This window comes from Condylura cristata, unplaced genomic scaffold, assembly GCF_000260355.1.
Source record: "Condylura cristata isolate star-nosed mole 26May11 unplaced genomic scaffold, ConCri1.0 scaffold00009, whole genome shotgun sequence".
Taxonomy (NCBI): domain Eukaryota; kingdom Metazoa; phylum Chordata; class Mammalia; order Eulipotyphla; family Talpidae; genus Condylura; species Condylura cristata.
In genome coordinates this window covers 38,294,947-38,312,813 of record NW_004567110.1, presented here as the reverse complement: position 1 = coordinate 38,312,813, position 17,867 = coordinate 38,294,947, and the positions used below count along the sequence as shown (strand labels likewise).

The 17,867-nt window shown below is 36.3% G+C and overlaps 1 protein-coding gene across 2 annotated transcripts in view; it reads right to left on the bottom strand.

Annotated features, from left to right (window-relative positions):
• ZFAND1 (zinc finger, AN1-type domain 1) overlaps window positions 1–8,717 on the bottom strand; it is a 9,841-nt gene extending 1,124 nt beyond the window's left edge. Inside the window, exons 1-6 of one of the 2 annotated variants that reach the window (XM_004679767.2) lie at window positions 8,657–8,717; window positions 5,343–5,385; window positions 4,381–4,420; window positions 2,501–2,628; window positions 2,321–2,412; window positions 1,502–1,623 (exon numbers count right to left, since the gene is read on the bottom strand). In XM_004679767.2, the coding sequence (XP_004679824.1) occupies window positions 1,502–1,623; window positions 2,321–2,412; window positions 2,501–2,628; window positions 4,381–4,420; window positions 5,343–5,385; window positions 8,657–8,711 (480 nt within the window). In that variant the 5' untranslated portion in view covers window positions 8,712–8,717. Of the gene's footprint in view, window positions 1–1,501; window positions 1,624–2,320; window positions 2,413–2,500; window positions 2,629–4,380; window positions 4,421–5,342; window positions 5,386–8,586; window positions 8,623–8,656 lie in introns of those variants that run through there. The other variant, XM_012723115.1, reaches the window with a different exon arrangement.
• Window positions 8,718–17,867: the final 9,150 nt, after the last annotated feature.

Genomic DNA, 17,867 nt, shown 5'->3' with positions numbered 1-17,867 from the left:
CACTCTGTCTCTGGTGAAGCCTCTCACCGCCCCTGACCCTCTGGCCTGTACCCCAGCTCTGTATGCACAAATAAATAAATCTTTAAAAAAAAAAAAAACTTATTTATGGAGACACAAAAGTAGAGATATGACCTCTTAATGGTGAACAAGTCAAGAGATATGAAATATCCTGAAAATCACTACAGGAAAAAAGCACAAAGTGCCAATCTCAAACTTAGATTTGGAATGGAGGTTGTAGGTGGACAGCCTCAGGAGTGTAATTTATAAAAAGTAGATATAGTGCTCATACATATTTAGTCTTAATCTATAGTTCCTGACTAACAGCTCTCCACTGAAATTTCCTAAGTTTGGAAGTATAAAAGCTGTCTTCTAATGTTGAATGAAGTGACTTTTGGAAAGTACTTGAGAATGGTGCTGGTTTCAGGAAAACCAGCATGATCTTTTTTGGGAGGGAGAAGAGATGGAGGCTGAGTTGAATTGCCAATGTATATATCCTAATGAAATCATTAAATAAAGTATATTAAAACTTATAGAAACTTAGAGAAAGAATAAATAAGTGACAACTAGCCAAAGGATATGAAAAAATAATTCATAGAAGAAAGTCAAATAAACACATGTAAAAACACATTTTTCAGAGTTCTATTATTATTATGACCCTGAATTGTATATAACTACATACAACAGAGACATACACAAACCATAAGCACACATAAAGTTGCTAAACCTCACTAACCCACACGGCAAATTAAACTTTAAACCTTCAGTGAGCTATTACAGTTTTCAGACAAATTATGACTAATTCTCAGTATTGGCAGGAAACAGTAAACCTTTCAGCTACTATAAGGAGGAGATAAATCAGTACAATGGCAAACCCCATGATCTAGCTTTTCTATTTCTAGGTATATTTCCAAGAGTAGCATTTTTCAATCTGATGATGTTCAACCCTTCAAAGACTAGTGAGACCGTATCTTTAAAATGACATTAAACACAATAAAAAATATCAGAGTACATTGCACTTAGTTTAAGTTGACATATTGCTGACATTGTGTTAAGGTATTTTGTGTGTGTTTATGTATGTAAGTGTGTGTGTGTACTAGGTTATTGTATAAACTTATATATAATACAAAATTAATAATATGGAGTTTTAAACTAGAGAAACATTCCAACATAGCCATAAAGATTTTCACTGCCAAACACCGTATAATAGCAAAAATCTTTTTTAAAAAGTGAAAATATACCAAAATGAATGAACTAAATCTAATCAGTACAGCTGTTAAAAACATACTGGTAAGTAAAAAAAGATTTACTGAACAAGGGTACATACATATGGTTCACTGATGTTTCTATAAAAGGACAAAACTATATGTAGTATTTATGTAAACATAAAGCTTGTAACATTAGTAATAATAATCAGGTTGAAGTTAGTTGTTCCTTGGTGGGAGTAAAAAGGGGTTTCAATTACACTGAAACTTTTTTGTTTCTCAAAATTTCTATGACCAACCTGTGGCAATGATTTGTCTCCATCGGCATGCATCTTTAGTTTCATCAGTGCTACCTTGGCAGCAGTTTCACTATTTTTTGCACCTTTCCGTCGTTTGGTCGCAGTCTCTCCTGTCTTAGAATCTAAAAAGTAAGTATAAGCACTTTCATGTCACATTTTCTAGAGTTCTATTATTTTTATGACCCTGAACTGTACATAACTACATACAAAGAGACATACACAGACCATTCATTTTGTATATAATTATATTTACAAGATGAATAGGGAAGTATCATTGAGTCAATCCTAACAAACTGCACATCAAAAAACTCTGTCTTTCCAATTTAAATCTATTTAATCCCAAGTAGAACTTTACGATTCAGTTATAAAAGATTTTAACAAATGTATTGTCCTTAATATACAATGAAAATTCTGCTGTATCAACATGTTACCAGAAAGACTGGTCTAGGTTACAGACACATTATTTTCTGGCACTTTTGATTATTAATAGCAGGCTTAAACTTTAGTTTTTAGAGAATACAAACCATTACATCAGCCTCATAAATAGCAACCAAGACAAGATGATAAACCAGCTGATCTAAGAGGCCAGTAAAGGGAACACCTGGTAGGGTACTTCCATACTTTCCAAATTTTCATTGATAGGGAGACCTTGTGACATATGCTGCCACAAGAATATCATTAAAATTTATAGCAAATTATAACCGCTGGGGCTATAAAAGATGTATCAATTGACAAGTTGACATATAAAGCACAAGTTCTGGAACTAACACAATATACAGCAGTAAAATAAACAATAAAACAAGCTTTCTAGATACTTGCCAATAATGTCTTGAACAAGTTTCTGAGTGGCAACCATTCGAGGTTTAGGGGTTTCCAGTTTTTCACATTCATGATCTGACTGATGACGGTGTCTGTGAACAACAGAAGAATGACAAGAGCTTATTTATTTGCATAGGGCTTAAACAAATACATAGAGTTTGAATGGTCTAGAGTGATCACCTCAAGCAAAAATTCTTCTCACAGTAAGGACATATAACAGGCATAAGTTCTTTTTCAGTACAATCCTTGAATGAGCATGAGTAAGATGTATGCTTATCTGACTTCAATCTCTCATTGATTATAGTCACCTGATAATGTAAAAAGGAGAAATGGCATTATATTTGACATTTAAAACAAATCAACAAATATATCTTAGAAGTTAGCATTCATATTACTTTTGTTTAAACTTAATTGGAGAAGATAACATGCTCTCACATAATCATAATAAAATGTATGAGAAACAATTACTGTGTTTACTATTCTACCTTTTCCTCCTATGACATTTGTCCTCTAAATCAAGTTAAAATGACTAGTCTTCTAATTTGTAATAGTCTCACAAAAAAGATGCACCCATAATAATATATTCAGATAATCATCCTGCCATCCTACCAAAGGGCAAGTTAAACTTACTCTCTCCACTAATTTTGGTGAATTAAACATATAGGTTTATCCATGATCACACAGTTATGAATTAGCTTTCACAAAGACAAACTATTCTCTATACTATGTTTAATATTATTACTACCAGCAAATATACATCAGAGGAAAATGACATTTTATAAGATAAAAAATAATCAAGATCAGTCAGGCTATTTTGAGTTCTAGAGGTGAAAGATGTAAGAGAATTCCTTGAAATTGACAAGTAATTATTGTATTTTATTTCACTTAAGACTTGGTCTTAAATGAGATACAACTTGTTGGCCCTGACTCATCTATTTTTACAAATTTCCCAGTGTTCTAAAGGTAAATGATTTTTACTTTACTATTTAATTGGTGAGATCTAACTGAAAGACATTCTGTGATACACATTCATTGAAACCAAATGAAAATAAAAATACTGGGAAAATATACAAGCTGTGTAAGAAACATCCATATGTTTATTATTACTCTAAATGAGTACTTCTTTCTAACCAATCTTGAATAATACCATTATAATATTTTTAAATTTTTCTCAAATTAATTACCTAAATTTCAAAGAGCCAAATTTTGACTGAAGCTCACTTAATCTTAATTACCTATAAGTGAGAGAACAAATTTAAAAAATTCTTAGTAAAGTGCTTGGTAAATGAAGGGTAGCAATGAATATCAAGTGAAAAATATGAGGCAAATGTTTCTTCCCAAGTGACGGAAATTCAGTTTCACTTTCTGCCTTTCTGAGCCAAGGGAGGCAGAGCAAATTTAACTGATTACAAATTTGAGAAAACTACATTATGTATGATGAGCTCAGCTTTCTCTTTTCCCATCTTGGAATTGAGCAGCCCTTAATGAAGCCTCTCTTGGTCCAGCACTGCTGTGACTATTTAACTGTATCTATTTAACTCTGGATTTCTTCTGCAAATTCATTTGTTTCTAAGCTTCATTAGTCAATTTATCCTTGATTAGCGATAAAGATATTTTACCTTTTTTCTGTCAGCTTTAATCTCTCAAGTTAGCCAGAATTAGGATAGAGATTTTGTTGAACTATAGATTTGTTTCTAGTATAAAGTTGACAAGAGTCAGAAAATTCATTACTGTGGAATCCTAACTTGAGGCAAAAATAAATCCAAGAATGAAGGAAACTAAGAGGATTCACATTAACTACGTGAATATTTATAAATATGGAGTCTAAAGTCATAAATGGGTTACCTAAACATAACTGCAATGTAAAAAAGTAAGAAAAATATTTATAAATACCAAACAGGTCAATTTTCCATTAAAACAAACTGAGAAAAATAATATAAATGGAGAGCCATTCTTTACATTATTAGTTTAATTTGCATTAATTACACTGGTCTTTAAACTCTGAATGAAGATATATAAAGACAAGAATGACTTATTAAATAGTAAAATTATTAACATACCTCAGGACAGTTATGTGACTCCTTGCTTCTGTGTTCCAGGCTTAAATAATTAAAAAGTGTTTATTTAAACACAAATAATTTACTTTTAGAAACTATAGTAATTTGAGGTATTTTAATGATATAAATCCTTAAGATTAATTACACTTATTAATTAATAACTGTGCATATAAGAATTAACTCAGCATATAAAAATAAACTAAAATGCCAGATAAAATATGGAGCATCTGGTGTCAGTCTTAAAACACAACTCTTCATGAATAAAAAGATTCACAAAAAGAGTTCAGTACCTTTATGTTAAATGCTTTAAGGTATGTGAAGCATTTAAATGCTTTAAGGTACAATGGCCTTTTTATTCCTTATTTCTCAAAGTCTATCAGTAATAAAATGTTAAAGGAGTGCTAAAGTTCTAAATGATTTAAAAATATCCCCTACTTAATTGACTTCTAATAAATTTTCCTGAATTATCATTTGAAAAGCATTTGTTCTTTCAATGCACTATTTAATAAATTAAATGTCTGACATATGGAAGCTTAATTGTAAAGAAAATACATTTTCCAAAATTCATGGTTAGTTTTCAAGTTTTACTTTGCATGACATGTGAGATACAATTTAGGAAATGTATAAATTAGCCTCATTTTATTAATCAATATAAAGAGTAATAACCTCAACTAGATTTCTTTAAATACATACTTTATGCTGTGAATATGTTGACTCCTTGTGATTTATAACTTTATATAAAAAATATTTTTAAAAACCCATTTCTGGAATTTTAAAGATATGTAACATTTACATGCACAGAGCTTATTACAAGTCTGAATTTTTTCCCACGTAATTAGCATGATGGCTACCAAATATCAATGGTTAAAGTTATCACTTTTTAAAATTACTCTGCTTTCCAGAAATAAATTTCATACTACAAGCACTAAAATTACTCCCAAATCCTGCACAGAAACTTAACTTACCAAAATATTCCTGAACAACCATCACATATAAATGGAAGAAAATCTAAAATTGAGGAAAAATGTTATTTGAACTGGTATCTTTTTAGTTTTCTTAGCAAAAAGAATCACAAAGACACTTCTACAGCAAACTGTTTAAACAAAAGTTATCACAACCTCAATTAGTACAAAAAATGGTAACTAAATTATCAGGAGGTAAATGTTACTTGCAATAGCATGTTAAATAATACAAAAGAAATCCTGTAGTTTGATTTGTCTGCTTGTTTTTGTTCTCCAAATTTCCTAGGTGTTGTATTTGAGGGCTGTATACTGCAAACTCCAACATTTGACATGAAAAAATCTAAGTTTTGAGTCCGATACCACTGCTTACTAACTTAGCAATGCTAGGCAAGTTACTGAATAGTAGAGCTGTGGATATGTGTGTGTCTGTATTTATGTCTATATTTTTATATAGTATTTAGTGTGTGCATAATGTGCGTATGTATATAGTACATGCACACAAAACCAAAGTCCTAGAATTAAGTAATATATATTTAGATATAAGCATATAGTACGTGTATTTACATACGTGTATATATCTATTTTATACCATGTGCTACATTACTTCATAGGGTGACTGTAAAAAGTGATAAGAAATATATAAAAGAAAACAAAGATAATAACTAATTAGTAAAAATGTTTACAACAATCAACTTGTTTTGAATGTACTTAACTCTAAGAAAAGTCATACAGTGACTAAGTGGAGGTGTTCTCAAAGAAAATCCAGAAAGTCAATCAACGGATTAATACTGCCAAATTTAGTCCTGAATTGTTTCTTCCCTTGATGACGATGAACTAAGTTGGGACTAAGGAACAACTAAATTTCAAAGTGAATTTTTGGAAACCACGTAAAAGTATCCATTCTCAGATGTGGCAACTAACCATTAATCACAAGATATAATCAATTGCTCTCTAAATTGCTTTCAGTATACCTCACATTAATTTTCCCTATATAACAAAGCAAGGCTAGATAGATCCAATCACACTGCTTGCATAGTGAAACCAGAAAGTATTGTACTTTAGAAAAAGCTACAAGTCCCCCAGAAGATCACATTCTACAGGGCATCTTAGCCAAAATGAGAAAGGAGAGTTTATTGTAACCTAAAGTGGTCCTCTGCTTGTGGGACAAGAGTGCCCAAGCAGGGTTCCTTCCCCTCTGTAGCAGGTTTAAAAAAGTTCAGTGTTCTGAAAGCATCATACTGTATCTGTTTTGAACCAAATATATACATTTGTCAACAAGAGAAGGAAATACTCCCATAAAATTTTTAGGTCTCTTTCAAATAGAAAATGTTTAAATTACTATTTCGAGACTAGGTGAACAACTAAATATTAGACACAAAGCAGAAAGACCAGAAGAGTTAAGATCACAACACTTGACACATCTTCCCATCCATCCAGAAACTAAATGAAAGTTAAGGTACTCATGCAACAAATTTTAAGTCTTATCTCTAGTAGTATAAAAAAAAGCTGGGCCCTGCTCTCTTTTCAAATAATTACTTTTTTTTTTAAGATTTATTTATTTATTCATACAGAACTGGAGTACAGGCCAGAGATGCGGAGGGTGAGAGGATTCCCCAGAGACAGAGTGGGGAGCAAAACAGGCAGATAGACTAAGTACACTGCTGAGGGTAGCAGTGGGCGGGTCAGGGGAGGTCTGCCGCGCCATGTGGTCACCTCCGGGGCAGGCGGGGATTGAACTCATGTGGAAGTGGCTTAAGCTTCTTAATGCAGTGCTTTAACCTGCTGCGCCACTAGGGAGGGCCTCAAATAATTATTTTTAAGAGGCATCTTAAAATAGGAAAGGAAGTTGAACTACGTCACAAATGGCATACACCATGGATTTATTAGGGGGTAGTCAGGTATACCAGACATACATAACTTAGTTAAAACCACACTGGTTAAGTTTAGTATTAAAAATCGGCAAGGAAACAGTCTTATCTGCTCAATGATTGGTGATTACTGGTAGTGATGGATAAATAACAAGTCTAGCAGGGATGGTGTCCTGCTCACTCTCAGAGCAGGCATTCACTAATCAGTTAAAAGTGGGCCAAACTCAGAGACATTTTTTTTTAGGATTTATTTATTTATGCTTACAGAAATGGGGTACAGGGCAGAGGTGTGGTGGGTGAGAGGATTCACCAGAGACAGAGTGGGGAGCAGAACAGGCAGATGTACTGAAATATAGTGCTGAGGGGGAGCAGTGAGCTGGCCAGGAGAGGTCTTCCATGCCATGTGGGTCAGCTCCCTGGCTGGGATAGAACTCGTGCTGCAGTGGCTCCTGAATGTTTCATAATGCGGTGCTTTAACCTACTGCACCACCATGTAGGGCCCCTAGAGACCTTTTTATTGGTGATTCAGGTACCTACTACCAATGACTGAAGCTGCACTGGACGATAAAACCTATTTACCACCCTATGTAATATGGACCAAATGTGATAGCACACATTTGAGATGAAACTCAGGAATCTGAGAATAGGCATGTCATGTGGAGGATCATGTCTATTTCAGATGTATGACAAATACCGTATCTACTATTGGTTTGGGCCATGTGTATCACAAGGTTTTTCTCAGTTCAGTAAACTATTTTATTAATGCAGATTCTGGACTCAAAGTATTCCTATAAAAAAGATCATCATTTTATCTTCTCTTGTAGTCCCAGCATCAGAACAGATGTTCGGCATTTATTTGCTGAATCTATGGTAGTGATACTAGGATCAAAGAATAACAAAGTGAACGAGGATAAAGATCAACTGGCCGAATAGTTTGAGATTCAGAATCCTTTGAGAATCTCCTAAAACCTAAGTGCATGCTCATTAGAAGCTTGTAACCCGAAGAACCGGCGAATACCAGGTTAAAAACTGATCACGCCCAACTCCTCCGTCTCACAGATTAAGAAAACAATAAGTTTGAGAGAAAGAACTAGCTTTCCCAAAGTAGCAGTGGCAGGATTAAAAGAGAACTCATCCGGTTCATTAGAAAGCCGTGAGCGCGATGCAACTTTTTGGCAGGTGCATTCGCAAAGCAAAATGAACACTGCAAAACTTCAAAGTTTTCAGGAATTTCCTAGTTTCCCTTCAAAGAGGCCAACAAGCCTTTTCCCAAACTCAAGGGCTGCAAAAAAAGGACCAACGCACGTCACAATCTATAAAGGGCTGCGTCAGCCTCGCCTCCTCAGACTCCACCCCACCACACTCTGCCTTCCTCTCACACGCCGCCAACATTCCTGGGAGCAGAGCGAGGTCCGGCTTCGCCGAGGTGGGGACTGGGGACTAGATCACCTCTCTGCCGGCAGTGCTCCACCTGGCAGTGCTGCCCGATGTCCAACTCCGCCATCTCCCTGCGTCGCGTGGGACTAGGCGTAAGAGGTGGCGGAGGCGGAGACAGCTGGGCGGGGCAATGTCGCGTGTGCAGAGCCTGCTGGGAGTTTGGCGGAATCAGGGCGTGGCCTGCCTATGGGGGCGGGGCCTCGCTGTATGCAGGGCGGTGCCTGAATTTGACAGGTGACTGAGTTGGCTAAGCCCTGAACACTGGCGTGACAGAGAGGGCTGATTTGGTCTTTTCGTCTTTTAAACCAGGCAGTATCCTGTCGTCTTTAAGGGAATACTTAGTTTGACTTTGAAAATTATGTGCTGACGTTGTTTCCGTGTTGCAAGACGCAAATGTTTTTAAGAATCAAGTGAAGGTAACGTGGCTGTTAGATTCCTGATTCATTGACGTCAACGTCACTTGATTAGATAGTTTAAAATTCCTTGCAAGGGAGTAATTAGACTTTTTAAAAAGTAAAGTTTTTTTTTTCTCTCATAGGAAAATAAAAGAGTAATTCTTGAGCTTGCGAGCGTATACTGAACCTCAGAGGGTCCCTCAAGATTGGAGACCACAATTTTTTTTAAAGTAACTACCTAAGGAAAGCTTTTGGTAATTCCAGTGTGAGGTAGGGTAGTTTCCTGTGCCTGATGAGCCACTTGAAAGGTAGTAAGGAAAGAAGCTAGGTGGAGTTCACATGGATGCCATTCCACTGATGTGATACCAGACACGACTCAGTGGATAAATACAATCAACACACTACTCATGGCAGGAACTGGACAGTATACAATGCATAGTATATAATTTTAGAGATTTCCAAATCAATATTTACTGAGGAAAAGGGAAGAAATGACTGGAAAATTTACTTTTGAATAAATCTGTTTTAGAGTCCCATCATAGACTTACTTGGGTCTCTGGAAAAAGGACTTTAGAGCTGGAAGCAACCTGAGATCACCTAACTATCCCAGCCTCCTTAGCTTTTATTTTTTTAAGCTGCAGAAACACCATGAAAGTGAAATTATTTGCCCAAATTAGTGGAAGAGTTAGAACTAAAATCCAGCATCAAAGATTTCTGGTATTCTTGAATCTTAGAGTTTTGTGTGTTTAGCTTTGCTGATTGAATCAAAAACAGGTGTTTTTTTTTTAATTTTTCTAAGTATTTAAATGTCTAGATAGGTGGTAAATGTGTATTTCATCAGTTCGATCATAAAGGCAATTTTTTATTTTTCACTGCACTAAAAGTGAGTGTATAAGAATTAGATGATTAGTCAAGATTGCAGTTGCATCTTGATTAGCTCTTCCATCTGGTTCCTTTGCTTAAATTTTCCTGCTTTGCTGAATTATACTGCTTAAACATATCTGTCCTTAGTCCATTTATCAATTTGCATTCTCATGCAAGCAAAATTCCCATAATTACAATGAGACTCTCTTACCCATACTCTCAGTCCTGAGAACTTTCTCCTAAACTAGAGATCTATTTCTGTCTCTGTGTTAGACATACTCACTTTGTGCCATTGTCATGTAAAACTCAAGTCATATCATCCCCTCCCTAACAAAGTCAGTCTACCCCATTGGAAACCTCATATTCTCCTTTCTTACTTCTTACATAGAAATGACCATTAAACACTATCAGTTATGCTTCAGAAGTATCTCCCAAATGTCTACTTGTCAATTTCTCTGATTATTTCCTCCCCCAAAACCCACTTCTTTGCCAATGACTTTGTACTGTTTCTCCATCATTCACAAAACTCATTAACTTAGTAAAGGAAAGATTTATTGGGAAAACTTTTCACAGTCTCCATCCTCAGCACTAACCATATCCCTTCAGGCTCTCTACTCTCCAATCTTTTCCTGAACATACTTTCTGGCTCTTTCATGCGTTCATACTTTTGCACATGTTTTTCCCTTTCCCTTGAATGCTTATTATATCAAAGTTTTCCAAACTTTATTGAAGAAAAGAATCAGATGGGAGAGTTTGTTAATAAATGTACTGCCTATACCCTTCCCTGGTTCTGATTTAGAGGGTCTTGTACAAGTCCTGGGAAACTGTATATTTAACAAATACCCTCACATTCATTCTTATCAGAAAGGGTAGGAAACCGGTTTCTTGCTTATTCACTTTCAGCATGTTATTTTTTCATCTGAGAAGGAATTCTGAATGAACATGATACATACACATTAAATAACTTCTCATTATAAATTTCCATCCTTTTGTTTCATTTGTTTTCCCAACAAAAAAGTTAGTGGTTAGTAAACTACAAAGATATGCTTTACTGTGCTGGGAAAATTCCTATTTAAATGCAGCCCTCTGTAAATTCAATACTAAACTTATTTAATGTAATATATAACAGTTTCTTCACCCTGGCATTATTTAATTAAATAAAAACTTAATGGGTTTCTCTGAACCAAGCCACACAGAGGGGAAGGAGGTCATGTGAATAATAAAAAGACCATGAACTTTAAAACAGAAAGATCTCTCCATTTTTACAGTTTATAAATTTGGCTGAGTTACCATTTGAACTGAGTTCTTCAAAAAGCTGCTATAATAAGCACTGCAGTGTAGGGGGGTGGACGGGGGTAGAAGCTAAAGGGTGAGAGAATTCACTAGAGACACAGTGGAGAACAGAAAAGGCAAGTTTAGTGAAATACCCAGCAAGGGAGCAATGGTGAGACAGGAGATACATACCTGCATGGGGAGAAGGATTTGAGGCTGTCTTTTATACTTTTTTGGGAGTGGGGAGAGGCTTTCGTACTTGGGGCACCAGTTTGCACCAGTTATCTGCGTGCATGGCTGCTCTAGGTACTGGCCTTTGCCACATGATGTGGTCTAGCCCTACTTCTGCATTCCTGGAGCTTGTCTGGTTTTTCTAGTCTTTGTGGTCAGTTTCATGGCCCAGTTCCCATGGTAACCTTATCTCTTCCCTTATCTTGTCTAGCCTCTCAAACTTGCCAACTGGGCAAGGAGTGGGAACTTGTTTTTAACCTAATTATATATATATAGTATCTTCAGAACATGAACACGGTAACTTGTTTTATCTTACTTGGCTGGTCAAAAACTCCTAAAATACTGTACTTTGTTCTGAATACCATCCTTCATGTGGGAAAGAGGCAGTTTGGGGCATTTAAAGGAATGCAACAAGAATAGGTATTGTAATACCTAGAGTGAAATCTAGAGTGTTTATAATAGCTATGGCTTAATCAGTAGAGATGTGGGAGGATGTGAAACAAAGAAAAACTTATCATCAGGACTACCGTCATTATTCTCATGGGAGCTGCATGTGTGTGTTTTGAAAAGCTTTATCTTTTTTTAATCAATACATTATCCCAGACGGGAACTTGTAATTAGTCTTTAGGGAAATATTTTTGTTGTCCTGGTAAATATACATATTTTAAAATATGAATTAGTTTCTAGAGAGTACATTTTTAACATGAGAAAGTGATTATGTCTTCAGTTACGTAATGGTAGTTTTGCCCAAATTTTCCTTTAGCTCCAATTTAGACAGAAATATTACAAAACCTTTGCCTACCATCTAGAGATAATAAAGCTTAGAACTATGGGTGTTTATTTTGTACCAGAATGAGAACTTTATCAATAGATTACTGGATCTAAGAGTTGCATGTCACAATATTTCATATTTTGTATTGACATTGAATATTTTATCACATACATTATAGTTCTTCATTTCATTTGTTTGTTCAATGAATAAAGACAGATCTACTGTCATCCACCCACTATGTGCCAGACTCTGATCTAGGAAATGGGAAAATACAGGTGAACAAAACAAATAAAAAATTCCCTGTTCTCATGGGGTACATGGCTAGTGAGTAGAGTGACAAAAAATAAAATAAATAAATAAATAAATAACAGATAATCATTATAAAAGCAATTAAAAGCCCAAAACAGTATATTATAGCTGGTGGTAAGTGTTATAGAGAAAAATAAAGCTAGGGGAGGGAATAGGAACTCTGTGGGAGGAAGAGGGTGAGACAAGAGGTCTGCAGATGTAAATAATGTGAGACGAAATGGTGATATTCAAGTAAAAATCTGAAGAAGGTGAAGGAGTGAACAATACGGAGTGTCTGGAAGGGTTGGAGGCAGAAATCAGTGCAAAGGGATGCAGTGGGCTTGTGCCTGGTATACTCCAGTCAGATGGGGGAGGCCAGTGTAGCTGGAGCAGAATGGACTAGGGGGGAGCAGAATGGACTAGGGGAAAGGGACTTGCAGGTGAGGGTGGGGTCAGTATTACTGCATGTAGGGACTTTGTACATTTGGGGAAACTTTGGCTTCTTATTGAAGTGAGGTGGAAAGTCAAGGAAGAGCTTTAACACAGGCTCAGCCTGACTCTTGTGTGCTGTACACACCACAGCACAAGGTCAAGATGATCTCAGGGAGGTCAGTCAGGAGTCTGCTGCATGACGGAGCTGGGAGATGCAATGACTCAGTCCAGTTTTAGCAGTGGTGGTGGTGATGAGTGGCAAGTTTTTGTAGTAGTTAGAGCTTGTGAGGCAGGGTAGATTAAATTCAAAGTGTGAGAAAAGAGAGAAGTCAAGGATGACTCCAAGGTTTTGGGTTTGAGCAAAAAGAAGGCTACAATCATGGCTCACTGACAGAGGAAGAAGCTGCGTGGAAGATAATCATCTGTGTTCCTTGATTAGAGAAAAATATCATGTGATTGTACTTAAGGGTAGTGAAATTCTAGAGGTAAAGGGAAGTGTAGGGATCACCTCCAGGTAGGTTATACAATAAGGATGATAATGAGGGAGAGGGATCACTCCTTTCTGATCAGGGAATGGGTAGAGATATTAGGACCCAAAAATAAAAAGCTCTGTAGGCAAAACTTATTCATAAGGACTATGTATCCTCATTCTGAATCAGAGGAATAGAACTTTTATTTTTGCAAAATTATTATTTTTCATAATGGCTACTTTTATATTAATTATGCTTGAGTGTTATATATATGACTCTTTGGTCAAAGGAAGAGAACTACTGATGAAAAGAATGTGTACATTCTTGTTGAGCTACTTAATAAACAACTATTTGATGATTCTGCAGTATGTTTAAAGGGTAATTCCTCTTCTGTTGCTTTAGAGAATTCTTTTGGTATTCTAAAAATGGATGTAATTTCAAGGGGTAGCCATACTGTATCATTTAGCCTGACATCTGGGTCTTTTTAACAGATCTATAAATTTCCAATTTCCGTTGCTATCTTAACCATGGTAAATTATCCTGAACAAGATCATTCTTTTGAACAACAGCCTCCTTATTAGCTGAGGTCAATTGAGATTAGAAAATGAAAAATACAGTAGATGCTGAGAACTCTTTATGAAACTCCATTTGTAGGATGAGTATTGAATGAAGATTAATGTGTTGTTTTCAGCTTCATCATTGATTTAAAAATTTATTCTCTGTGTCCTATTGTTAGATTAAACTAATATAAATTTGGATGGTTTGTTTGCTTGCAAGTATTATCTTTTTCCACTGAATTTATATATTAATGGAAGGAAATGATTTTTTTATTTGGATGTATTCTGCTTTGCACACTACACATGTTTCTGAAAAGCTACACATTAAATTTGATAAAATTGATTATTTTTTCCACTGAATTAGACTAAAGTTTTTATTTTAATTTCTGATTGATTTTCATTTGCTCTTTGGAGAAAATAGAAGATTCTTAGCATATAATATATTCCCCTTTGTGACCTAGACTGTGTCTAACATCAAAGACAGTCTAAAAGCTCTCTCTTCTATCTCCAAGCCCCATCTACCCTGGCCTTCATTCCAGCCTTAATAATTCAGACTCAAGATTTTTATATTTACTGCCTAAAATTTTAATTCTTTAACACAACTTTTTTTTTCTTTCTCATATGACACATGCTTTACTACACTAGTATTTTTTTTTTTAAAAGACTTATTTATTTATACAGACAGAACTGGGTACAAGCCAGAGGTTCAGGAGTGGTGAGAGGATTCACCAGAGACAGAGTGGAGAGCAGAATAGGCAGATCCATAGTGTACACTGGTAAGGGCAGCAGTGGGCAACACAGGAGAGGTCTGCTGCACCATGTGTATCACCTCTGGGGCCAGAGACTGAACTCTTACTGAAGCTGCTGCAGCTAGCTTGCGGTGCTGCATCCTAACCCATTGTGCCACCAAGGAGGGCCTCTTTTTTTTTTTTTAAAGATTTATTTATTTATTCATACAGAACTGGGGTACAGGCCAGAGATGCGGAGGGTGAGAGGATTCACCAGAGACAGAGTGGGGAGCAGAACAGGCAGATCGACGAAATACACTGCTGAGGGGAGCAGCGGGCGGGTCAGGAGAGGTCTGCCACGCCATGTGGTCACCTCCGGGGCAGGTGGGAATCGAACTCATGAGGAAGCGGCTTTAGATTCTCAGTGCTGTGCTTTAACCCGCTGCGCCACCAGGGAGGGCCCTTATACTATTTCTTAATTGATTGTCTTCCCATAACTAGAAAAGCAACTCCAAAAATATATGAATTTAGACTTTATTTTGTCACTGCTGACTCTCCAGGATCTAGACAATGCTGAGTATGTAATATGTACTCAGGGGAAAAAAAGATGAATGAATGAAGTATTCTGCATCTTGGAAGACTAACTTCTCTTCTCTAAACCTAGATATCTTATACTTATCACCAAAACGTTTGCCAGCTTAAAGATCATTTTTTTGTAATCTCTAAGATCAAGTCCCACTATTATCTGTTCTGATAATTGTATGAACTTCTTGTACTTCCAAGGTCTCCATAAGAACTTAATAGAACTTACAAAGACCATTAATTGTGAGATAATTTGCTTAACTCCTGTTGGGTCAGAAAATCTCTCTGTCTCGTTCTAACCATGTCCCCCAACACCTAGCCTAATGTCTGTAACATAGAGATGGCCAACAAATATCTGTGAATGAAAACATAATAGAGACATCATTAAACAACTTTTTATTATAACTTTTAGACCTTTTGTTTCATTTGTTCAGTATTTTCCCAATGAAAAATATTGGTTAATAAACTACAAAGAAATGTTTTACTGTAATGTAGAAATTTCTATTTAAATGTACCCCTCTGTGAACTCAATAACATTGGTTATTTAATCTAACACATAACAGTCACTTCACCCTGGTGTTATTTAACTAAATAAAAATTTAATGAGTTTCTTCCTTGGACCAAGCCACACAGAGGGGAAGAAGGTCAGGCAAATAATGAAAACATCATGAGCTTTAAAACAGAAAGATCAGCTGCTTGGTGATGCAACAGGTTAAAGCACAGCACTGTGGAGCTATCACAGTCACTGCAGCACAAGTTCAACTCCCTGGCCAGGGAGGTGATTCCCATGGCACAGCAGACCTGTCCTGTCTTACTCACGGCTCCCCTCAGCAGTATATTTCATTCGATCTTCCTCTTCTGCTCCCCACTGTGTCTCTGGTGAATCCTTTCACCACCACCCCCATAGCCCCCCCTCCCACACCTCTGGCCTGTACCCTAGTTCTGTATGTGTAAATAAATAATATCTTTAAAATAATAAAACAGATCTCTTCCATATTTATAGCTTGTGAGGTTGGCCAAGTTACCAGTTGAACTTTGAGTTCTTCATCTGTGAAACAGAAATAACAAGACCTATTTTTTGGGGGTTTCTGAAACAGTTATTAATAATGCATGCAATATGCTTGCCTTCTAATAGCAACTCAAAAGATGATAACTATGACTAGTATGTCTAGAAGGTAAGCTCTAGACAGCAGACTGTATTTGCATTCCAAGTACCTTATACAGGGTATACACTCAATAAAGTTTAAACTGATCAGCAATAGGACCTGTTGCACATTATGGGCTACCTCTTACCTCTCAGGGGCTTAAAAATCTAATTTCTAAGTTCTAAAACAAATTCATGAAATATTTAAATAACAATGATATACAATGCTTATTATAACTTGTTATGCAAATAAGGTTAAAACAAAATATGTGTTACATACCTTAAGTGCTGGGAAGGCAGGAAATAGTAAGAGGTGACTTGTACTTACTGGGAAATAATAATTACACATGTTTGTGTGTGTAAGATATATAGCACTATGCTCTTGAGAAGATGTTCAATTTTATTTTTGCAAAATTTGAAGCTGACTATACCATGTTGGATAAAACTGATCAACCTCTGTTTCTGTGTTAGGATGACAGAAAAAACTGGGTCATTGCTAGTGAATATTTGTTGTAGTTATAGGTCCTTGCCTTCACCCCCTTGTAACAATCAGTGGTCAGATAATAATCACAAGTAGGTTCTCATGATGCTAAGTAATGTTCAAATAGGCTGTGAAAACTAGAAAATACTCAGCTTCATACTCAGCATAGCATATGTTTTCATGTATCATCCATTGTAATTGCATGTGGCTGCTCTTTCTTGTTACAAAAACTCTGCTCACAACACAAATAGATGGTACTGAAATGGTGAGCAGAAACAAAAGAATGTTTCCATTTTGTAGGCCAATCTTTTTATTACTTACCTGTCTCTGTAAAGGCATTTGACATAGGCCCAAACACAAGAGTACCTCACTCTAGTTTTCTGATATACCAACAATCACACTGAAATCTTCAGATTTCTAATTTCAGAATCAAATGCAACTACCAAACACACTCAGCAACCCTGACATTAGGAAGAGATGACCACCATCTGTTTCATCCACCTCATGTCACATGAGAATGATCTAGAATCTTCTCATGCCAACTGGCAGGTACATACACATAAACCTGCCTGAACTCTACATCTGCAGAGACGTGCCCAGTCAGACCAGCTGCTCCTGGAATAAACCTCTTGCTCACACACCTGCAGCCTCGTGGGAGACAAAGATGGGGGAAGCTCTTGTCTCCACACACTTCACCAACATGTCATACAACTCGACCACCATATCTGAATATTCTTGCTCACAAGGACGGAAACCTGAATAGAGGGTCACTGTGCTCACACACATTCACAGACACATAAAACCACCTACACTAATAAAGCATTTGTTTCTTCAGATCTGGAAGGCACATTGGTGTACACAGTTTCAGGCCCCAGCCCTGGACCCCTGCAGCCCATGTTGGCTTTTCTCAGAGTCATTCAAAGCTAGTCCTCTGGCTGTCTGGCTGGGCATCCCTAGTGTGGTGAAAGCAGCAACTTTGCTGCAGTCTTGTCTGTCTTTTCAGATCT